The 25,431-nt window shown below is 43.0% G+C and overlaps 1 protein-coding gene across 1 annotated transcript in view; it reads right to left on the bottom strand.

Annotated features, from left to right (window-relative positions):
* Positions 1-25,431, bottom strand: part of RIMS4 (regulating synaptic membrane exocytosis 4) — a 329,479-nt gene that overhangs the window by 39,645 nt on the left and 264,403 nt on the right. The window contains exons 3-4 of the mRNA XM_040329745.1: positions 9,762-9,874; positions 4,604-4,705 (exon numbers count right to left, since the gene is read on the bottom strand). Of these exons, the coding sequence (XP_040185679.1) occupies positions 4,604-4,705; positions 9,762-9,874 (215 nt within the window). The remainder of the gene's footprint in view (positions 1-4,603; positions 4,706-9,761; positions 9,875-25,431) is intronic.

Here is a 25,431-nt window from a genome sequence, read left to right as displayed (position 1 = left end):
ACAAAAAGGAACCAAGTCACAAATCTGTATTGGGGTTTGCTAAAATGCCAGAAAATAATAAAAAAACATATAAAATACTTGTGCTATGTGAAAAAAACAATAAATGCAAAACACTTGCAGCTGCTGTCCACCAAGTGCTAAATCACTTCAAAAATCAATACATTTATATTACAGTGCTTAAAGTTTGTGATACAACACAGGATATGAATATATATATTAAATATATGAAAAAGTAAAAGAAGCAAAAAAGTAGAATAGTTCAAAGTATTGTGAAAAATCCAATGCAATTTTTTTCAAATCTCCTATAAGGTACTCAGTACACCAAATTCCATAAAGAAAGTGCTGAAGTTCTTCAAGTAAACATGCTGTGCAATGTGCCACACTCCCCTCTTGTATCCCTACTCACCAGAGAACATGGACCCTCAGCTTTTCAGTCTGGGGGTCAGACAAGCTTGTATCTGGAGGTGGGAATGCCACAACTCTTTGTACTTAAAGGGTAAGTTCACCTTACCCTTTGGCATAAAAATCAGTAAGGTGAACTTACACAGGATGCCCTCCTCACCCCCCAGTCCTGCTGACCTGGAGCGCGCTTAGAAATCCCCTCGGCTTAATCTCCAAAAAGTACCTAGTCAGTTGGTACGTTTAGGAGCATTCTAATTGGTCGGTGCTGTCACAAGGCGCAGTGCCGACCAATCACAATCTGCGTAGCCTGTCCTGTCACCGCCAGCGAGGAGGATAGGAAGCTGCAGGGATTTCAAATCACCAGTACAGCGCCGATACGAGCTGTCAGTGCGGGGGATCGCCGGACACCAGGTTAGCAGGACCAGGAATGGGGAGGGGGTCCAGTGTAAGTTCACCTTACAGATTTTCTGTAAAGGTGACCTTACACTTTAATAGGATCATCAGTGGTAGGATATTCAAAATGATACTCCTAGGGAATCTCGAATTTTCACCAGGCTAATTTACTACCTGATCTTATCTTTACAAGTCTGCCCTCTTGGTCCTCTTGCAGGTCACACCACAATCAAACTGCAAGAGGACCAAGGGGGCAGGATTGTAAAGATAAGATCAGGCTGTAATTTAGCCTGGTGGAAATTCAAGATTCCTTAGGAGCAGGGGCGTCAGTAGGGGGTGGCTAGCCATGGCTGAAGCCCCGAATGTGACCCCGTAAAGCCCAGAGTCTCACGGTGGCAGGACTGCATTATTAGCCCCAAGCCTCCAAGCGAGTGGCGAGCGCTGGGATCGATCTGATCCCGAGCGGCGCAGAATGTAGCTGAGTGTGGTCGAGTGTGGCCGAGTCCCATAGCAGGTCCCGCCTTCTGGAGCCTGCGCAACGCCTATGATGGACGTCCCACTGGTCCAATGCAGCGACCACAGGACGTGTGATGTCCATCATAGGCGCTGCACTGGCTCCAGAAGGCGGGAATTACAATACGGCCATCGCACCGGCGCCACATCCCTGCTCGGCGCTCAGGCAGGCCGCAGGCGGCTCTCCTCTCCTCAAGGCTCCTCGGCTCTCCTCCCCTCCAGCCAGGCTCCTCGGCTCTTTGACGGAATGACTGCCTGCTGTTGTGACACCGCTGAGCTAAGGTAGGACAGAACCGTCAGACAGTGTAATAATGTGTATGTAAATGTCAGTGTATGTCAGGTAGGTCAGTGTAGGTAGGTCAGTGTAGGTAAATCAGTGTATTTCAGGTAGGTCAGTGTATGTAGGTCAGTGTATGTAGGTCAGTGTATGTAGGTAACTATCGTCAGTGCAGGTAGGTCAGTGTATGTAGGTCAATGTATGTCAGGTAGGTCAGTGTATGTAGGTCACTACCGTCAGCGTATGTAGGTCAGATAGGTCACGTGCTAGCCCAAAAAAAAGCCTGCGTCACATACAAACCGTATGAAAATGGACCAGAAGACGCCATAGAGAGCCGGTCACAATCTCCTGACATGCGATTTGGATGCAGGGAAACCCGCATTCAATTCACAAAAGTGTGAACCCAGCTTTAAATTCATAAGGACAAACATTTTGTAGTACTAATTTTCTTAAATTGTATGTAAACTCTAACAATTAACTTATTTTATTTGATTTCTTTAGTTTTTTTACATATACCATTAAAAGAATTGGGGCAGATCCACAGAGATCTGCACCCGCGCAGCGTATCAGAGATACGCTACGCCGCCGTACCTTACCTGGCGTGATTTCGAATCCTTAAAGATTTTGCGCCGTAAGTTACGGCGGCGTAGTGTATCTCTGGCGGCGGAATTCAAATCAGCAATTAGGGGACGTGTTTCATTTAAATGAAGCGCGTCCCCGCGCCGAATGAACTGCGCCGTCCTGAAATTTCCCGCCGTGCATTGCGCTAAATGACGTCGCTAGGACGTAATTTTTTTAAACTTAGACGGGACTTACGTACATTACGATTCACGGACGTCTTACGCAAACAAAAAAAAAAAATTTCAAATTAAACGCGGGAACGAACGGCCATACTTAACATGGCAAGTCTAACTATACGCAGCAAAATACCAGCTTTAACTATATGCCGGAAAAAAGCCGTCTAGTGACGACGTAAAGGAATGCGCCGGCCGCTCGTACGTTTTGTGGATCGTCGGAAATAGCCAATTTGCCTACCCGACGCGGAAAACGACGTGAACGCCACCCAGCGGACGCTGAAGAATTGCACCTTAGATCCAAAGGCGTACGAAGCCGTACGCCTGTCGGATCTAACCCAGATGCCGTCGTATCTTGGTTTGAGGATTCAAACTAAAGATACGACGCAGGTAATTTGAAAGTAGATAGTAGATACGCCGGCGTACTCGCTCTGAGGATCTGGCCCATTGTGTTTTACAGTATCTGTTGTCTAATTGCAAAAAATACCCATTTATTGTGTCAGTAGGAGCTAGAGCAGTGGTTCTCAACCTTCTAGTGCCGTGACCCCTTGATAGCATTTTCCAAGTTGTGGGGACCCCTAACAGTAAAATTATTTTTGTAGCGTGGGTTGTCAGTACCCAAGGCAAGACAAGTAATTTGCACCCCTAACCCACGGATACTTGGCGCTCCCTCAGTCCCTTCCACTCGTACAGTATTAAAACCCCTTATGGTAATCCCTGTGTCTCCGCAGCAGTGACACCTATGCTGAAATCAGGAGATGGGTTCTTCTCCAGCCCCTCCCACTTCACATTCCTCACCAGCCAGCTGACATCTAGTCTCTGCCCCCAGCCATGCCGTGAACTGAATGGGCGGCTGCAAAGAGGCTGAGTGGGCCACTGCAAGCTCCAGGGACAGCCCTGCAGGGTAGCCATGAAAAGGCTGGGAGAGCGGTGCGGGATTCGGGTACAGCCCAGGATTTGGTGACCCCTGGCAAATTGTCATTCGACCCCCAAGGGGGTCCCGACCCCCAGGTTGAGAACCACTGAGCTAGAGGAACGTCTAAATTACTGTGATTTGCAGACAATCCTTAGCAGCGACTCCCATAGCAGACACTATAGAATGATACTAGTGTTTTATAGTATACATTTTTACAGCGCTGTAGGTTATGGGGTACTATGAGAGGCAGGAGTTAACCTTCTTTGTTTGTTTTTTTAGATAGTTTTAGGGAAATCTTGAGTCTTGTTACCTTTTGAAGGACATAAACTTACAGGGAGGGAATAAGAGATGAAGTTCACATTTATGTTTCTGTTTTTATAATAGAACTCATGAAAGACTGAAAAGGAGACCCAGTGAAAATAAGCTGAAATTGAAGCAAATCATTGCGCGGTCCTGGATAACTACTTTCCTCAGATTTGAGGAGGTCCAAAATCGGTTCCACGGCACGCATAGTAATGAGAAGCTGACAGTAAATTCTTAATTATACGCATGACAAATTTCTACGGGTTGACCAACCCTGGTTTGACCACTTCCTTTCCATCTCACATGACTTCCAGTTTTTTAGAACTATAGTTATTCTTTATTGCATGGATATAAACCCCTGAGGTATTCTATTCTATTTCTTACCCAATCCTTTCTTCTACTCCCCCCACTCTTTTTTTTTACTTTGTCTCCTTTCTATTGCTCTTGGACTTTCCTATTTTTCTTTCCCTTTGATTCTTTTTGGGTTTATGAAGCTCTCCTTCCAAACTTAGGCCATGGACAGTAATTTCCTTTCCACACACCCCCCCCCCCACCTTTACCCCCCTCTCCCCATTTTTTTTTATCAAGGGTGGAATTTTTATATACTTGTTTAACAGAAAAACGTCCATATTTGCATTGTATGTGTACTGCTTCTTCTGTTAAAACTTTAATAGACTTAAGTAAAAGAAAAGAAGCTGAAAGATAGGTTTATTCCAGTCAAGCACGACCAACAGAAGGTGAGTTATGTCTGTCTTCTGTAGGGTGGACATCTACCCTAATGAAGGATGAGCAGTGACCTATTGACAAGACTGGAATGATATTTCCCTACGATAGCAGAGGGGCATGGAGGTAACGTTGGATAGAAAGTTGACATCCAGTCACCTTCCTGTGAATGTAAGTGTGGGGACAAAGGTGGGTGCACCAGCCTAAACACCTGGCTGGTCACTCAGTGTTATTTATCTTCACAAGTCTCCCCAGAAGTAGATTTTATATCTGTCAACTTACCTGGTGGTGTTTTCGAACCAGCCTTAGCTGTTAGACCTCGAGCTTGAATAATTTCCACTTCAAGTTGTCCATTTCTGTCCAACAGCCCAACTTCAACATCCCCTTAGAAAAAATAAATAAATAATTGCATTAAATGTTATATATTCTTTTGAGAAATACATTTATGGTGTGCTAAATATCTGTTTCTATTTCAACCCAACACACCATGCTATCCTATGTCCAGTTTTACTTTAAGCCACTGATTCTACTGTTTCTTCAATTTCCCGAAAAAGTGTTTTGTCCAGAAGTTTGAGAAATATTTTTTTTTAGATATCGACTAATAAGAATATTGGGGGCAGCAAATTTCTCTTAGGAAGTAATACAAATTTCTCTTACAGATAATAAGAGCCGGTTCACACTGGGGCGACTTGTCAGACGACTCAGCCGCCTGACAAGTCGCGTCCCATTCTATTCAATAGAACCGTTCTAATAGGAGCGACGCAAGTCAATCCGACTTAGAAAAAGGTTCTTGTACGACTTTGGGGGCGACTCGGGGCAACTTGCATTGACTTCTATACAGAAGTCATTTTCCAAGTTGCCTCTGAAGTCGTCTTCAGGACGCCTTGCAGAGTCCCGCCCCGAAGTCGTGCCGCCCCAGTGTGAACCGGCTCTCACTCTTACTATGTTTGTAATCAACAATATGCAGTTAATTGGTAAGGACAAAAAAGCAAGCTTAACTTACATGTAAATACACATGTTGAAATTCATATATGTACATACTGTCCAGCTAGTCTCGTGTCACCTGTACCATGAATTACCAGTGTAGGGAGTCTGTTCCCTGGTCAGTTTTTGAATGTGTACTGAGGAGTTCTTGGTGAAAAAGTTCATCTCACTTAACCACTTCAGCCCCGGACCATTTGGCTGCCAAATAACCGGACCACTTTTTGCGATTCGTCACTGCGTTGCTTTAATCGATAATTGTGCGGTCGTGCGACGTGGCTCCCAAACAAAATTGACGTCCTTTTTTTCCCCACAAATAGAGCTTTTTTTGGTGGTTTTCGTTTTTTTTGCGCTATAAACAAAAATAGAGCGACAATTTTGAAAAAAATGCAATATTTTTTGTTATAATAAATATCCCCCCAAAAATATATAAAAAACTAATTTTTTCCTCAGTTTAGGTCGATACGTATTCTTCTGCATAATTTTGTTAAAAAAAATAAATCACAATAAGAGTTTATTGATTGATTTGCACAAAAGTTAAAGCGTCTACAAAATAGGGGATAGTTTTATGGCATTTTTATTAGTTTTTTTTTCTACTAGTAATGGCAGCGATCAGAGATTTTTATCGTGACTGCGACATTATGGCGGACATATCAGACACTTTTGACGCTATTTTGGGACAACTCACATTTATACAGCGATCAGTGCTATAAAAATGCATAAATGTGACTGGCAGTGTAGGGGTTAATCACTAGGGGGCTAGGAAGGCATTAAAGCAGAGGTTCTGCGGCAAATCATTATTTTTTTTCTGGTATTCAATAGGTTTTTGCACTATAAATAAATACTCACTCGTTTGATGTCATGAAATATCCCATGTCCATTTTCCGGCAAAAGAAGAACTTTGAAAATGCGAGCAGGGCAGTTACCATTTTGCTTGTGGGCATGTTGAAGCCCACAAGCAATGATTTACTGTATGAGGTGAATGCTGATCTCCCAGCATTCACCGCTCATTTTCGCGCATGCGAGGGGTTTATGGTTGCCATCACAACGGGTGGCTTCATTGAAAGTTCACGCCCAGTTGTGATGGAAATCCTAGTACGGCGTTGCGCAATTACTCTTGGGAAGCATGACACCAAGCTCCCAAGAGTCATTGCGGCACCGGGGAATACAGTAGCAACGCTTACTCCCGCGGGAGTCAAGTCCCGGAAGTCAATCTTGAAACAGCAGCAATATGGTATTTACAGAGAAAAAACAAAGATTTTTCAAGTGAACATGTCGGCAGTGTGCTGAAGGGGATAAGATAAAGCTGTTAATCTGGGTGGAACTACGCTTTAAGTATGTCCTAGGGAGTGATTCCAACTGTTAGGGGGTGTGGCTACAGGTGACACGTCACTGATTGCTTCTCCTGATGAGAGGGAGCAGACGATCAGTGTCCTGTCACTAGGCAGAACGGGGAGATGCCTTGTTTACACTGACCTCTCCCCGTTTTGCAGCTCTGTGACCCGATCGCGGGACACCGGCAGACATCGAATCCGTGGGACCCGTGGGCACGGTCAGGGAGCTTGCGGCAGGGGCATGTGCACGCCCGCACGGCGGGAAATTCAAAGGGACATAAATATACGTCACTTTGCCCTGCCGTGCCATTCTGTCAATGTATATATTGGCGTGAGCCGGTCATTAACCAGTAAAAGGACTTTTATAACATTTAATGGTTAAAGCATGAAACAAAGCCAATGTGTTTTGAGGGGGGAAAAGCCTCCCCCTTCTTCAGGGCTCGAGTGGCCAATTTTAATAGAATTGGGACAGAATGCACTAAAGGTCCTCTGTTAAGGCTTGATAAAGACTAGAGTCTCCTGACGGCACTAAAGGCAGCCGGCTGTAGTGGTATGAAAAAACACTAGTCTTCATCAAGCCTTAACACAGGTCCCTTAGTGCTTTCTGTTGTGATTCTAATAACAAACTGCTCAAGTCTGAGCAAGGGTTAGGCATTTTTTCCCCCAAAACACGTTGGGCTTCATTCATTGCTTATAACCATTAAAGGTTTCAAAAAGTATTTTAACCACTTCACCCCCTCCCTGACCAGGCCATTTTTTTCTATATGGCACTGCGTTACTTTAACCACTTAAGGACCGCCTAACGCCGATATACGTCGGCAGAATGGCACGGCTGGGCACAGGCACGTACCTGTATGTTGCCCTTTAAGAGTCCAGCCGTGGGTCGCGAGCGTGCCATCCGAAGCTCCGTGACCACGCCCACGGGACACGATCGCGGCCGGTGTCCCACGATCGGGTCACAGAAACGACATATAGGGAACGACAATCAGTGACGTCACATGTCCAGCCCCTACAGTAAGAATTACTCCCTTAGGGCACACTTAACCCTTTAGCGCCCCTAGTGGTTAAATCCTTCACCGCCATTGTCATTTTCACAGTAATCAATGCATTTTTATAGCACTTTTCGCTGTGAAAATTACAATGGTCCCAAAAATGTGTCGAAAGTGTCCTATGTGTCCGCCATAATGTCGCAGTCATGGAAAAAAAATAAACGCTGATCGCCACTATTACTAGTAAAAAAAAAAATTATTATCGCAAAAAGGGGCAAGGTCATTAACCTGCATAATGGTCCGGGTCTTAAGTGGTTAACCGAGAATTGCAACACTTGCAAATAAAATTGATGTCCTTTTTCCCCACAAATAGAGCTTCATTTTGGTGGTATTTGATCACTGTTGTGTTTTTTATTTTTTGCACTTTGTATTTTTTTTAAACAAAAAATTACTGACAATTTTGAAAAAATATTTTTTTTTTTTTCAAAAAATGAATTTCTGCTATAAAACCCATCCAATAAAAAATGTAAAAAATCGAATTTCTTCATCAATTCACCGTTCTGCCTGTTATCGATCGATCAGCGGGTGCTGGCGGACATCGGGTCAGCGGGACCTGCTGATCAGCTCCTGTTGTGTACAATCACATACCATATCATAGAATACCTGGAAGTGCAGGATCATATATATATATATATATATATATATATATATATATATATATACACACAGTATATACGTAACCCTTCACAGTAAAACTGCTATAGGGTGGCCAGCAAGTGGTTAAGTGAGACAAACCATTGTACTAGGTGTTCCTCTGTACACATCCAAGAATTTCCCATCTGATGAGTGCATCCACACTATATTTTCTTCACCGATCTGCTTCCTTGAAGGGGAAAGTACCTTACAGTATAGCAGAACCAATTTTCACTTCTATCGGTCCAGCACTATCATTTACACAGGTTCCCTAGTCAAAGGACAGGCAAGTGACATAGAAATTTGCAAAGTTATTATACAACAGTGGTGTAATTTTCTTGGCTGTGTAGTTTGGCAGAGGTGTATACATCATTAGACTGGCTGAACAAAATGACAAATTCTTTGGCAGGTAGTCTACTCTATATGCATGTCAACTGCATAATCACCCTTTGCCTGTGTTCTGTCAGATTAGGCGACCCGTCAGATTTCGTTATGGAAGTGAGGTTCTGTCACGGCCATCTTTGTACACCCCGCACTTGCCCACACTAAGCCTACAGTCTGAAATTACTAAGCGGACATATTTTTACACTCTTCGAAATCTTGCATTTCACACTTATTTTTACCACTAGACTGAGCTTATATTGTCAAACACAGTATTTAGAAGTCCGTGATACTGTTTTGATGTTGAATTTTAAAAGCAGCGGCACGCCTGCTGATCTCACACGTTTGCTAATCTAACAGAAGACCGCTGCTTTTAAAATTCAACATCAAAACAGTCTCCCGTACGTATTTGACGATATAAGCTCAGTTTAGTGGTAAAAAAAAAAAAGTTTGATATGGAAGACTTCGATGGATGTCAAAAAATGTCCTCTTGGCGACTCCAGACTGTAGGCTTACTGCGACTGAGTGCAGGGTGTACCAAGATGGCCTTCCACTACAAGTTTTGATGGGTCGCCTAATCTGGCAAAACATTTGCAATTTCCCTGACCTTAGTCATAAGATCACAGGAATCTAATAGCCAAAAATCCAACCTAACACAGATACTCCTTATTTAACGACTTACCTGTTTAACGACCACTCGGGCTTACGACCAGCTCTCCCCACCTAAAGGACCCTCTACACATCATTGTATTGTACAGTACAGAATTTTCATTTGTGTTCTGTACTTATGCAAATTAAAACAATGTTACTGAGCTGGTGTTAAGTAGTTAAGAATGCTTAAAACATTGATTACTTGTGGCTCCTTGTTTAATGACCTGGTCGTTGGAACTGAACCTGGTCGTTAAGTGATGAGTACCTGTAGACTATTCCCCTAAGAGAGACTTACTGGGGAGGGTTTCTGCTAGTACCCACATATAATGATCACTTTCCGGCCCATCGAGCATAGAGATCATACAGAGCACTATACATTAAACATGGATTGCATCATTCGGTGTCACTTACCCATTGATGTGGTTGCTAGTGTTTGCCGGCCAACAAATTGAGCAGGGCCCATACCAGAAAGGAAATCACCAAACTGACCATCAGATGCTAGGCACATTCCACTGTAGTTCAAGCTGTAGATCAGAGAATATATTAAGTATTTTACAGTACAATCTGATTACAAACTACACTTAAAAGAAATCTGTATTGTGAAAGAATGTCATTGACCTCTCCTTCTAGAAAAAAAACTAGTTACCTGTAAATTATATTAAATATAATTATTATATTTAATCTATGTTTATTAAGATTATTATATGAGATATGCATTGATATAGACCTTTACGGGACCTCCTGCAAAAATATTATAATCCAGAGGCTTTAGTATAGGGTTGACACCTATCTGGGAATCTCCCGGACAGTCAAAGTTTTGAATTGTGTCTGGGTTTTAGGTGGACTGAACATTATTTAGACCGGGCTGTAGCTCCCCAAGTAACCAAGATGGTCACACACAAATCTGTTGCCATCTGAGAGCTGTGAGCGGCTGTCTGGGGACAGGTTCGGCATCACTGGGGGGCAGTGAGCAAGAGCAATTTGGCCATACCCACCATTGGCTGCAGGACGCTATGCGCACTGCATTACTACCCTCTTTGGGGCATCCAAAGGTGAAAGTTTTCGGGTTTGGCTTGTAGAAAAGATGACAACCCTACTTTAGTACTTTCCACAACACTGAACAGTATACAAGTATGCAGAGTAGAAGGTCTGATTTCACCCTCTAGATCTGCATTCTTTTTCCGGATCGGTATTTAGAAAGTATTTATAGCAAAGACAGATTTTCAGATGGAGGTCAGCAAAGGCCGAGAGATATCTTCATAGACAACTCACATCTTGTTGCTAAGCTTTGGAACAAACTATACACAATCCATATACTGTTAACTATATACACAAACCTTTTTTTACTTGAATATTAGTATACTAAAGTATTAAAACCGAATTCCAACTTTTCAAAAAATTATATTTCACCAGGTCTTTATTTTGAGAGATGGGTCATAATATATGTAACATAATGACCCATGACACCCAGAGACTTTTGAAGGATGAGGGGTACTCCTGTGCCAGCGTCACTAATGACTCTTGGGTCTAGGGTCATCCTGTGCCCCTTTTGGGCATAGCGGGACTGAGAAATATTAATTATAAATTACATGAGATGGGACATTACTGATAATTCATGTTTTGCAGGATATCTTGGAACTTTACAGGTTGTTAAAGTCCGACTCCAAATGGAGTGTTTTCATTCAATGGGAGGACACATGCTTTTGAGGTGTTAATTGCGTAGACTCCTGAAAGACATTCCATTGTCCATTGTGTGATGCTAACTAAGTCTGAAGGGTCAGATGTCTTCTTTCAAGGGTAGGGAATTAGCATGTCAATTATGTTTAGTAAAGGAATGTGTTTTGTGTAACAGGTGAGGGGAACTTGTCAAGCTGTAGTAATTATCCCCTCTAATGCGGAGACGGGATGTCTGGGGGATGATTAGTAATTAGCCCATCTGAATGTGTACTGAAGCCCCATTGTGTGATATTGGGGGTGGAGAGTTTCTTTGTCCCTATGATTAACTGAAACATGCTTGTACTGTATATAAGAAAGCTAAGATACCATTAAAAGCGTTCATTCATTTTGAAACCAGAAAGACTAGAGCTTGTGTCTCGGTTATTCTGGGAAATGGAATGGGTCTTGCCTGTCGGATTGTCGGACTGTCGGATAAGCCGACGTGGGCGATGGAATGGGAATATCGTAAACGGTGGTGACCGTTACAATATATTTTTGGGTCTAATCATCCCCACCTAAAAAAAAATATACAAGCACCTACCACAGTATGATTCAAGCACTGGAAAAGATGAACTATGTGACCAGATTTAACTTGGGAATGTAATGGGAAAGTCATCTATTAGCGTAAGAATAAGGTTGTGCAGCACAATTGATTCCTCAATGCGGTACTTAAAATCACCACTATTATTTAATGATCACATCTTTTTCAAACCCCCCAAAGCACTTTATCTGCTTAGCCTGGGTTCACACTATTGTGAACACAGACATATAGTTTGTATGGCTGAACTCGCATTGCATTCGCACGAAAACGTTGTAGGAGCCTTTTTTTCCCTGCACTCGAATCAGATGGCATGGGTTCACACCCATGCCATCCGATTCCTGCCTGAAGTCACAGCTCGCACTGTGAACTGCGAACCGATCTGTGGGTGTCATTAACATTATATTGACACTTGCAGAGGGCAGTGTGAACTGCTTGCGGGGGAGATGTAATGCCGGAAACCCGCACTGGAATTGCTCTGGTTCCTGCATCACAATAGTGTGAACCGGGGCTTAAAGTGGTTCTGAAGTCTGAAGGTTTTTTACCATCATGTATTTTGTGTATAGAAGCCCCCCCCCCCTACATACTTAACTGAACTCTCTCTCGATCCAGCGATGTGCACAGATGCATCGGCTCTCTGAAAACCCTTAGTGACAGAGCAGCAGCTCGGGAAAGCACCTGTTTGGGTGGCCCCATTGCAAGCTGCTTGTTCTGGGGGGACTTGCCAGAAGTGAGGAGCCAGTAGCGCGGGCGAGGGTCCTGAAAAAAGGAGGATCGGGACTGCTCTGTGCAAATCCACTGCACAGAGCAAGTAAAAATAATGGGCGGGATTCATATACTTTGGCGCATCTTTCTGCTGATGTAGCGCATTTCATATGTGCTATGCCGACGTAACACAGAGAGGCAAGCACAGTATTCACAAAGCACTTGCTCCCAACGTAACATAATTTCGTAGGCGTAAGCCGGCCTAATTCAAAGTAGGTGGAAGTGGGCGTGATACATTTAAATGAAGCATGACCCCATGCAAATGATGGGCCGAACGAACGGCGCATGCGCACGCATGCTCAGAATCACGTTGAATATACTCCCTAAGATACGACAGCTCAATGCCTAAGACGTGAACCTACCTACGCCCAGCCCCATTCACGTACTACTATGTAAACGATGTAAAATATGACGGCTGTTCCGTGGTCCATACCTCCTATATGTGGAATAACTTTACGCCGGACGTACGTCTTACGTAAACGGCGTATATTACTGCGACGGGCGCAAGTACGTTCGTAAATAGGCGTATCTCAGTCATTTGCATATTCAACGCGTAAATCAATGGGAGCGCCCCTTGCGGCCAGCATAAATATGCACCCAAGATACACCGGCGTAGGAAAGTTACATCGGTCGGAGGAAGCCTATTTTCAGGCGTATCTAGTTCAATGGGCACGGCGCAGAGATACGACGGCGCACATTTACACTTACGCGGCGTATCTCGAGATACGTCGGCGTAAGTGTTACGTGAATCCGGGCCATTATGTTTATTCTCTCTGGAGAAGAGACACTTGAGAGGTGGAGAGGGGGATATGATTTTAATTTACAAATACCGTAATGGTGACCCCACAACAGGGATAAAACTTTTTTGCGAAAGGGAGTTTGACAAGACAACTGGCCACTCATTAAAATAAGAAGAAAAGAGGTTTAACCTTAAACATACGTAGAGGGTTCTTTACTGTAAGAGCCGCAAGGATGTGGAATTCCCTTCCACAGGCGATGGTCCCAGCAGGGAGCATTGATAGATTTAAAAAACTATTAGATAAGCACCTCAACGACCACAACATACAGGGATATACAATGTAGTACTGACATATAATCACACACATAGGTTGGACTTGATGGACTTGTGTCTTTTTTCAACCTCACCTACTATGTAATATGTTTGCTTTTGTTTTTTTAAACACATTTTTGCCTTCAATATCACTTTAAAGTGATTGTTTCAGTATTTTTCTACAATAACAAATATTGTTTACTTACCTGCTCTGTGGATTGGTTTTGTATAGAGCAGCCCTGATTCTCCTCTTCTCAAAACCCTCATCGGCACTCCTGGTACCTCCCTCTTGTTGAGTGCCCCCACAGCAAGCAGTTTGCAATGGGGGCACCCAAGCAGGCCCTCTTCCAGCCACTTCTGTGTGTCCATTCAGACACAGAGCCTCAGCCATGCCCCTCTCTCTCCTCATTGGCTTTTATTGACAGCAGCGGAAGCCAAGGAGTACCCTCATGGCAACCAGCTTGGTATGGGAGAACTTGTGCAAGCTCGATCCTGTGTTCATATATTGACACACACAGTGCGGCTCAGTGCTGCCCCCTGCTCCTTCCTCACAGAATTTGATTGACAGCAGTAAGAACCAAAGACTCCCACTGCTGCTGATCCTGCCGTGAGAGAGGCCAGAGAAGAGCAGTGCTGCTGCAGATGGACACAATGTAGGATCGAGATTAGGCTCAGGTAAGTATTTAAGAAGGGCTTGGGGCAGCTGGCATTAAAAACTTCTTGTTTGTACAAATTATCCAGAAAACATAAAAAAATTATGGAAAAAACATTTTTTTTTTACTTGATGCAGAATATGCATTAAGGAAATTTTTCTTTTTACCTTTACAACTACTTTAACTTTACTAGTCTTGGAGACCCTCAGCAGCTGCATCAGTGAGCAATAACTGGTGGCTGTTGTAGGTCACTGCAACCTGTAGATTCAGGCAAATCAATGGCTAGTGCCCTTGATGCGGTGGATCACTTTACAAAGGGCTTTGACAGGCTGTGAGGAAGCAATTAGTTGCCTCCTGTTTTAACCCAACTGTTAAGAACAGCATATAATTTATCTGTCAGTCAACCAGCTTAGCATGCTCCAATGCACTGCAGCAACATTGATGGTCTCCTTGTGCTTCTCTCTCCCCCCATTCTGAGCTCTGCTGTACAGGTATAGAAGAGGCTGATAACAACTCAAATTCAGGCACTTATACTAATTGCATTTTCAAGAACATTTAACGAATCGAAATAATCCTGAGCTGCATTAATTTGTGTCTTTTGTCTCTGCCTAGAGCTTTAATTGCTGTTACTTCCAAACCTCATCAAATGCAGCAGAAGCATGGGCAAAACATGGACATACACTAGCATGAGCAAGAAGCAATCAAAACTCCAATACCAATATTTTTAAAATACCATATAATAAAAAGTAAGCCACTGCGCTTCTAGAACCATTCGTGGTGGACGTGCTTTATGTGTGTGTGTGTGGGGGGGGGGGGGGATGTCAGACTGGACACAACTTCAGCTATGATGGCCTTAAAGGGGTTGTAAAGTTAATTTAAAAATGTGAAACAACATGTTATACTTGCCTCCACTGTGCAGCTCGTTTTGCACAGAGTGTCCTTCGGCGGCTGTCTCGGCTCCTCCACGCATGAACTCAACACCCTTATGCGAGCGAGCGAGTATGGTGTTGGGTTCCTGCAGGCGTGCTCCCGCGATACAGCTGGCGGCTTTTGCTGCTCACTGTATCACTCGGCCCGCCCCCCGGCGCGCCGCGTTTTTGGATGTGATTGACAGCAGCGCGAGCCTATGGCTGCACTGCTTTCAATCCATCCAGTGTAGCCAATCAACGGCCAGGCTCAGAAACGAGGAGGATGACGGGGGCGAGCGTGGGACTTTCGAGGGCTCAGGTAAGTAAAACCGGGGCTTTGGGGGGGCGGTATTGTCGGATGTTTTTTCACCTTAATGCATAGGACGCATTAAGGTGAAAAAACATTTACCTTTACAACCCCTTTAAGTAGTTAATTGCAGGTCGGTTGTTTATTGCTTATAAAAATATGGTTTGTTTGAGCCAATAAATAAATAAATTATAATAACACCATCCTTATCATTGAATGGTAGCCTGCTAGGTTTTGCGTCCATACCACAATGGTATGTTTTTGGTCTTCTCCTTATCCACTTTGGAGGAATGCTAGAGTACTAATATATGTTTGAAGTGATGCTCTTGGCTGCTTACCTCTGGTTCATATATTTCTTTCTTTTCCAATAATTTCTATTGAAAATTGTACATATCAAATTTTCAAGGCAAAATATTGTTTACATGAGATAAGCATTTCTGTATACAAAAGGTTTCAAGATACTAGAGGCATGAGCAATATGGTATACCCTAACAAGGGTCCTCGTATCTCTCATATCTTTATACTTCAACTTAATGAACTACATGAAAAACCTGTTACAAGTAAAAAACAAAAACATACAAAAAACACTACAGAATGAAAAAAAAAGGGAGTGCAGGATTAACGCTTTCTTGGATCCCTGTCATTCCTTCAGGCTTCATGAAGATGAAGAGGAGGAATCTATACCGTGTCACCATGTGGCCTAAGTCCTCTTACTGGTCACTCAATCATGTAGGGGAAGAAAAGATAAACCTGTAAGAGGAAGAAAGAAAGGGGAGAGGAGAAGGGAGAGGAAGGTGAAGGGGGGGAATGTGCACCCCTGTCGTTCTTCCCTAAACTATACTGGTGTCTCATAATCCTTCGGACAGGTATTTTATCCATGCTTCCCAGACCCTATCAAAGACTGGCTGTTTGTCTAGGATTATTGCTGAGAGGCGTTCATTGATCATGATCCACGACAACTTAGTTTTCACCAAGTCGAAGGGGATCATGGGTGCCCTCCAGGATCTAGCTACCGCTATCCTGGATGCAGTAAAGATAGATTACATACGTTTCTTTGTGTGTCCAGGTACTGGTTCATATATTTGAACAATATATGTGGTGTTGTTTGATGCTTAGTGGACTCCTCTATTGCCGCATACACACGGTCGGAATTTCAGAGGAAAAAAGTCAAACGGAATTTTTTCATTGGATATTCCGACCATATGTGTGCCCCATCTGACTTTTCCCGTCGGAATTAGAAAAGAGAACATGTTCTCTTTTTTTTTCCCGATGGAAAAAATTTATATCGGAAATTCCGTTCGTCTGTAGAGAACTCTGACGGAGAAAAAAACATGCATGCTCAGAATCAAGTCAACGCATACTCCGAAGCATTGAACTTCGTTTTTCTCGGCTCGCCGTAGAGTTGTACATCACAGCGTTCTTGACGGTCGGAATTTGGTGTGACAGTGTGTATGCAAGACAGCTTGAACGGAATTCCGTCTGAAAATTGCATCTGAGTTTATCCCGACGGAAAATCTGATCGTGTGTACGGGACATATGAATTCTACAAGATAGTGAGAACCAACAATCCCTGATTGTGTCCTGACGAAGTAAAACAGCAAAACGCTTTGACGCACAGGGGCTCACTGCTGTTCACGTGGTGCAGAATTTCTTATTCTCATCCATTATATGATATGTATTTTTTTCCTTTTTCTTTTTTTGTTCTATTGCCTTATGAATTGTTATCAATAACAAAATATAATTTTTATACTTCAACTCTCATCCAAAAGTGCCTCTGACCTTGGGACAGTTTTCTGTCCCTTTTTTCTCTTTAACCATTACCTGAGATCACACAAATTATTGCTACTACAATACATAAAAGAAAAATAACATTGAAATAAAAAAAAAAACTACCTGGAATCTTCTATTTAACCATATCAAATTAATGTAACACAAAAGAAAGAGGAAAACTGAAGATAACATTTTACCCAAGTATATTGTAATTATTTGCAGAAAAAAAAAAAAGATTAACATGAAATTATTAAAAAGGTTTCCAGCTAGCTATGTTTCATTCAATAGTTGTCCTGAGAAGCATCTACACTTATATGAAGGCTTAATGGTTCAGAGATCCAAGCTTTTAAAGCCTTTAAAATGAAGAAAGACTTAATGCCTTTAATTAAAAAGGATCCTTGCATCATTAAAGTGAAGGTTAGAAGCGAGATCGTGCTTCCCTGTGGCCTGCAATTAAGTTTGTATAGAAATACAGAGCAAGAAAGTGCATCATTCGTAACCGTTAGAGAGACGGCAGAAATAAAACCGTCGGATTCAATTTGGAGAAACTTCAGCACAATAATTTGCTGTGGCAGCTTTTCTGCACAAATGTACTCTATTACTGTACATTGTAGTTTTACTTATTTATTTTGTGAATTTTAAAGCTCTCTTTTAAAAGAATACACCGCTGCCCTTGGGCAGAAACCACCTTTCTCGCCTCCTTTGCCAAATGCCTCCTTGTGGTTTGCTTGGGCAGCATCCATTGCACTACCTGCCTCTACTAGCTGAATAATAATGAGGTCTGCGGCATTACATGCTTCAGGAAAGAAAGTCGTATGCATCAGCAGAAAACGACAAGATTTCCCATGTGGTTGACATGTCCCTTACTCTACCTCCACCGGATTCTGTTGTTAATGTTTTATTTTCTTGAAAGATGGAGCTATTATTCATTAAATATTGCAACCTTGGGCAGAATGGATTGCTTAGCTTATAAAATAATCATTAAACCAATGCGAGTTCGAAAAAACAAGGCGGCATGATGTCATGGTTTTACCAACAAGGTTGTTTATTAGAAACACGTCTCTGTGGGGTAATTTATATATAATATATATATATATATATATATATATATATATATTCACAAGGCAATGGAGGAGAACTGCACACGGTATATAACGAGTGCCAGCAAACAGGTCTTCCCACCGACCATATATATAAGAGAAAAAGTTCAAGATTTGCTGCACTTAAAATCAGAACATATGTTCTGACTTGATCTGAAGAAGGGCGGTAGCATGTAAGCCCGAAACGCACATCCATGTCTGAATACTCTGGTATGTAACCTTTACGAGAAGATTAGAAAAATAAAACGATTTTAAGTGCAGCAAATCTTGAACTTTTTTTCTTATATATATATATATATATATATATATATATATATATATATATATACATATACACATATACATACATATATATATACACACACACACACACATACACCTTAACATGACTTACCCCTGCTTTATGAGGGGTAAAGTTACGCCGGTCGTATGCCTTACGTGAACAGCGTATATTAATACGCTGGGCGCAAGTACGTTCGTGAATCGCCGTATCTAGCTCATTTGCATATTCGACGCGGAAATATACGGAAGCGCCCCTAGCGGCCAGCAGAAATATGCACCTAAGATACGACGGCGTAAGAGACTTACGTCAGTCGTATCTTAGACAAATTCTGGCGTATCTGATTCTTTGAATCAGGCGCCGACATACGACGCCTCACATTCGGACTTACGACGGCGTATCTGGAGATACACCGTCGTAAATCCTTTCTGAATCTGGCCCATAGTGTGTATGCAAGACTGATGAAAGACAGCTTCATCAGAATTCCGGCGAAAAATTCCATCGGATTTTATTCCATCAGAAATCTGTTCGAGTGTACATTATAGTGTCTACAAACTATTGGATTTTTATTTTTACTAGTAATGGCGGCGATCAGTGACTTATAGCGGGACTGTGATATTGCAGCAGACAAATCAGACACTGACACTTTTGACACTTTGTGGACCAGTGGCACTAATACAGCGATCAGTGCTAAAAATATGCACTGTCACTGTACTAATGAGAAGCTGGGAAGGGGTTAAACATCAGAGATGATCAAAGGGTTACGTTTGTGCCTAGCTAGTGTGTTTGTGTACTGTGGGAGGTGCTTTTACTACCTTTTTATTCATGATGACAATAGTCACCAGTACATATAGAAACGTGAATTTCCTCCACATGGGGAGAGCTATGTGCCTCCTACAAAGGGTAGAACTATGCACCCAGAATGGGCCATTGCACTTGAATGTGTCACAGCACTTGCACAAAATTCACCCTCTATGCACAAAGTGGCTAATAATGGTGTGGTGGCTGCTATACTACAGACCTTTTAAAGTGGTGCAAACTAGGCTATGATGGGACCAAACATGTAAAAAGTGATGCAGCCCTTCATCACACTGCTCTAGGCTGAAGGTGCTCTCATTGCCCAAAGCAGGGGCCCTGTGTCCAGGTACTGAACTGTCACTCACAGAGCAAAACCACATTCATGGGTTGTGCCAAAAGCACAGAAGATCACATGTAATGCAATAATGCAATGCAGGGGTCAGGTGTGTGTCAAGTACACAATGCAGGGGTCAAGTGTCTGTTATGTACACAGTGCAGAGGTCAGGTGTGCGTTATGTACATAGTGCAGAGATCAGGTGTGTTATATGTACATAGTGCAGAGATCAGGTGTGTTATATGTACATAGTGCAGAGATCAGGTGTGTTATATGTACATAGTGCAGAGGTCACGTGTGTGTTATACTGTATGTACATAGTGCAGAGGTCAGGTGTGCGTTATGTACATAGTGCAGAGGTCAGGTGTGCGTTATGTACATAGTGCAGAGATCAGGTGTGTTATATGTACATAGTGCAGAGGTCAGGTGTGTTATGTACATAGTGCAGAGGTCAGGTGTGTGTTATATGTACATAATGCAGGATAAGTAATAGTTGAGTATTGTACCCTGTTAGCCACTGAATAATTCAGAAAAGTATAGAGTGATACAAATCATTTGCTTACTTAATTTACTAAAGATGCAAGCTTTAACCCCCCTGGCGGTATTGCCGAGTCTGACTCGGGGTGATATTTTCATACCAAAAGCGGTAACCCCGAGTCAGACTCGGGCTTGCCTCGCTGCAGCAGTAGACAAAGTTACTTACCTTGTCCCTGGATCCAGCGATGCCACCGCGCTGTGTGAGCGAGCGGGACCTCGCTCGATTCACACAGCGTCCTCCTGTGCCGCCGATCTCCGTTCCCTGCGACGTTACGACGCATGGGAGCGGAGAACGGCGCAAAATTCAAAAACGTAAACAAACACTATACATACAGTATACTGTAATCTTATAGATCACAGCACTGTATGTAAAAAATACACACCCCTTTGTCCCTAGTGGTCTGCCCAGTGCCCTACATGTACTTTTATATAATAAAAACCTTTCTTTCTCCCTGCAAACTGTAGATTGTCCATAGCAACCAAAAGTGTCTTTTTATGTCAAAAATGGTTTTAGAGCAGCTAGAAAACAGCGATAATAAATTATAATCACTTGCAGAATTGTGCGAGAATTGTTATAATTATTTATAATTATTTATTATATTATAATTTAAAATTTTGTTTTTAAAAAAATGTCATACCCGGGATGCCTACTAGTGTCTTGTTTGGTCAGATTTAAGTGAGTTATTCCTAAAAATTACAGGCCTACAATATAAAACGCCAAATTTCCTTGCAAATAATGGTACCGCTTTCAGCATCTTTTTTCTGAAAGAATCATACCGCCAGGGAGGTTAATAACTTAGATCCCTTCCTCAGGCTTTATAAAGCCAGTAGAAAAATAAATAAAAAATATTAGCCAATAAATGGTATCCCTTAACTACTTGCCGACCAGCCGCCGTCATTCTATGGCGGCAGGTCGGGTCTCCTGGGCGAGAGCCCGTAGTATAACGTTGGCTCTTAAAGCGGCCACTAGGGGCGCGTGCGCGCCGCCCGCTCGCTCCCGACTCCCGTGCGTGTGCCCGGCGGGCGCGATCGCCGCCGGGCACATGCGATCGCTCGTTGTCAGCGGGGGAAATGCTGATCTTCTGTTCATACAATGTATGAACAGAGGATCAGTGTTTCCCCTAGTGAGGCCACACCCCCCCCCACAGTAAGAACACACCCAGGGACATACTTAACCCCTTCCCCGCCCCCTAGTGTTAACCCCTTCACTGGCAGTGGCATTTTTATAGTAATCCAATGCATTTTTATAGCACTGATCGCTATAAAAATGCCACTGGTCCCAAAAATGTGTCAAAAGTGTCCGCCATAATGTCGCAGTACCGGAAAAAAAATTCTGATCGCCGCCGCCGCCTTTTTACTAGTAAAAAAATATATATTAATAAAAATGACATAAAAATACCCCCTATTTTGTAAACGCTATAACTTTTGCGCAAACCAATCAATAAACGCTTATTGCAATTTTTTTTTACGAAAAATACGTAGAAGAATATGTATCGGCCTAAACTGAGGAAAAAAAATGTTTTTTTATATATTTTTGGGGGATATTTATTACAGCAAAAAGTAAAAAATATTAATTTTTTTCAAAATTGTCGCTCTATTTTTGTTTATAGCGCAAAAAATAAAAACCGCAGAGGTGATCAAATACCACCAAAAGAAAGCTCTATTTGTGGGAAAAAAAGGACGCCAATTTTGTTTGGGAGCCACGTCGCACGACCGCGCAATTGTCAGTTAAAGCGACGCAGTCCCAAATCGCAAAAAGTGCTCTGGTCTTTGACCAGCAATATGGTCCGGGGGGTAAGTGGTTAATCTCCAAACTTCCTAAATGAAAAGGCAGAAATTACTTCTCATTTTATTAAAGCAAATTAAAATATTAAACATTTTTTGTTGTAGAAATGTATTATAGGAGGCTTCTCTTTTACTACCAAGGCCCCCATCATGGATCTGAATAATGCTGAGCTCGGTTCCTCTGTAAATCAGTACCTTAATGATTACACCGATCGTCCTGCACATGGATCCTCAAAACTGATAAATGACTGCAGGAAGCTTATAAGATGAGGATGGATGGTGTAAGGTGCACATTTGTTTTATCTTGTAAAATCCACTGCTGGGAATTTGGATGGCAATGATACATGATTATGCTTGTGGAGCTGGAACATTGTAAAAATCCATCATGAGATTTACATGAAGAGTTATATGTCACAGCAAGCATTTGCTATAACTGAAACTCTTCAAAAGAGTTGTGACTGATTTAAAGAAAACCTGTCAGCCATTTTCACCTTTTAAACATGGAAGTCCAGCCTAACAGCAGGAATACCAGAAAAGTGCATTCAGTGACCATTGTTTTACTTTGTTAGGCCCCTTTCACACTGGGCGCGGAATGTGCGGTGGCGGTATAGCAGCGCAATTTTTAGCAACGCTATACCGTCGTATTTACCGCGATATTGGTGGTGCAGTTTTAACCCTCGCTAGCGGACGAAAAAGGGTTAAAACCGCCCGCAAACCGTGGCTACAGCCGCGATTTGCGGGCGGTATAGCTGCGCTGTCCCATTGATTTCTATGGGAAGGAGCGGTAAAGGAGCGGTATACACACCGCTCCTTTACCGTTCCAAAGATGCTGCTTGCAGGAGATTTTTTTTTCCTCTCACCTCCGCATCGCTTCAGTGTGAAAGCCCTTGGGCTTTCACATTGAGAATGCTGGGGCAGGATTATTTCAGGCGTTATTTATGCGCTATTTTTAGCGCTAAAACGCCTGAAATACGCTTCAGTGTGAAAGGGGGCTAATTAAGCACTTGACTTTCTAGACCTACACACACCCATCAAAAAAGTAATCAACATTCATGTAGGACCAGGATTACTTTCCTAAAACAAAAGACTAAAAAACAGTCAGATGCCCGTGGTCCTCTTGTACTGGGACTGGGTCCGATCGGGTCTGCAGGGGACCTGGCAGGGGCTGTCTGTGGGCAACCTATGCAGCTTTCCTCCACCAGAACTCCCTGCATAAGCTGTATGTTACTTGCAGTGCTAACGAAGGCCATCCTTTCTGGGCCACCATTCTGCTTACTCATAAGCTTCGTACACACGGGCCAGAATCTCGCCAGGAAAAAAACGTAGTCATACTTGATTCTGAGCATAACACAGACCTAACCTCTGCCCTATGTACATAACATACACCTGACCTCTGCACTATGTACATAACACACACCTGACCTCTGCACTATGTACATAACACACACCTGACCTCTTTACCATGTACATAACACATGTGACCTCTGCATTATGTACATATAACACACCTAACCCCTGCACTATGTACATAACACACACCTGACCCCTGCACTATGTGCATAACACACACCTGTACATTAGTCAAACTTCTGCATTCTGTATGTTACCCAATCCCGACGTCTGCGCTATGTACGTTACACACTCCTGACCCTTGCCCTCTGTACAAAGGCTAAAATGTTATGCCTTCCCACTGTACATTTTGTTCCACACCCACAGCTCACTCTGCAGGTTGGAGCTGCATTGCTGTTGTCAAGTTATTACTCTATGTGGAGAGATGACTACTGGTTCTAATATAGATCTGTCAAGTCACTGTTTTCTCATAGTCCATCCAAGTTTTGCCCTGTGTTGGGCCCTGGGTGGCTGTTTTTCTATGGACTTACATAAGAACAATTAAAATAATTTTGGACTCTTATCTGGTTTTTGTCTGGCACTCCTTTTTGTAACTCTATTGCCCTGTACACACGACCGGTTTTCCTGACATACCAAAACCCGACGTTTTTCCCAATGCGATTCCTCTTAAGCCTGCCTTGCATACACACGTTCAGTCAAAGTGCAGTGACGTCCAACACGTACGACGGCACTATAAAGGGGAGGTTCCATTCAAATGGCGCCACCCTTTGGGCTGCTTTTGCTGATCCTCGTGTTAGTAAAGTTTGGTGAGAGACGATTTGCGCTTTTCAGTCCGTTACAGCACGACGAATGTGATATCTCCATTACGAACGCTAATTTTACCAGAACGAGCGCTCCCGTCTCATACTTGATTCTGAGCATGCACATTTTTTTCCCCTCGGAAAAGCATACACCTGAGTGGTTTTCGCGACGAGAAAAAGACTAATGGGAAACGGGAAAGACGACGGGAAAAAACTAGAGCAGGTTTTTTTGCAGGCAATTTTCTCGTCGGGAAAACTGCTATGAAGCCTACACACGACCGGTTTTCCCGACCAATCTAACAAATGGCAGTTTTTTGTCGGGAAAACCGGTCGTGTGTACAGGGCATATGGTTTGATTTACTGCTGTCTGGTAAAAAGTTGTCAGTGGGACAAGTAAGTGGGGGGGGGGGGGATCTCTATAACGGAACGCTGATGAGCAATAAAGCCTGATGGGAAATCTAACCCCTTCTAATTCCATCCAAAGCTAAGAAAAACATTTTGGCTGAGCTGCACTTTTATAGCTTACCATCCTGAAATTCTTTAAGGGTCTTGGTTATTTTTTCAGCATACCACATTTCATTGTAGTGAGTTACCCCAGTGATATATGGCTGCAGAAATATCACTAAACATCCCTTTAACATCCCTCATAAGTGCAAACATGGAACCTGTGACCCTCTCAGATCCAGGGCCGTTTGAAGGAATTTGGGGGCCCCAAGCAAAATGGGGGACCCCAAGCACCCCCCCGCATGCAAAGCCTACGTTAGCGCTACACTAATTTTTTTTCCTATTCTTACCTCCCCTTCTTTCCTGTAGGCTGCCGCTGTAGCGCGGCCGAGCTCCTCTTCCCCCGTCCCCTATCATATAGTGCACTTCCTGTCAGTCCGGCCGAAACTGAATCTCCTGTACCATGTGCAGTACCCGGCCGGACTGACAGGACTCCAGGTGGAAGGAAGAGTAGCTCGGCTACATCCAGGGAAGGGAAAGTTGGGGGCCCCAGGCCAGCTCTGGGCTCAATGCAATTGTTTGTTTTGCCTGTCCTGCTCAGATCACAATCCCGTCGCCATGACCATTGCCTTGTAAAACAGCACGGGAAGGCTACCATTTTCAATCACTCTAAAGCAGAACAAAATTTGCACTCAATGGAAGATCCAAGACACATGTCCTGCTTTAGGGTTTAGCAACCACCCTGTTTTTCTTTGTTACCCAAAATATCCAGGACTCAAGGATCATGGAACCTTATGGGAAATATGGAAGTTATATCTTTAACATACACACCTTTAAATGAGATCTCCAGGAAATGACCAGTGTAATGGATGCTTCTGCACTGTCTACTCTCTTGGATTCCTCTTCTAAGTGTGATTTAAATTTATCTTAAGATCAGTGTCATCA

This window comes from Rana temporaria, chromosome 12 (genome assembly GCF_905171775.1).
Source record: "Rana temporaria chromosome 12, aRanTem1.1, whole genome shotgun sequence".
In the NCBI taxonomy this organism is placed as follows: domain Eukaryota; kingdom Metazoa; phylum Chordata; class Amphibia; order Anura; family Ranidae; genus Rana; species Rana temporaria.
The sequence above is the reverse complement of the archived record's forward strand: the minus strand, read 5'-3'. Positions and strand labels throughout refer to the sequence as shown.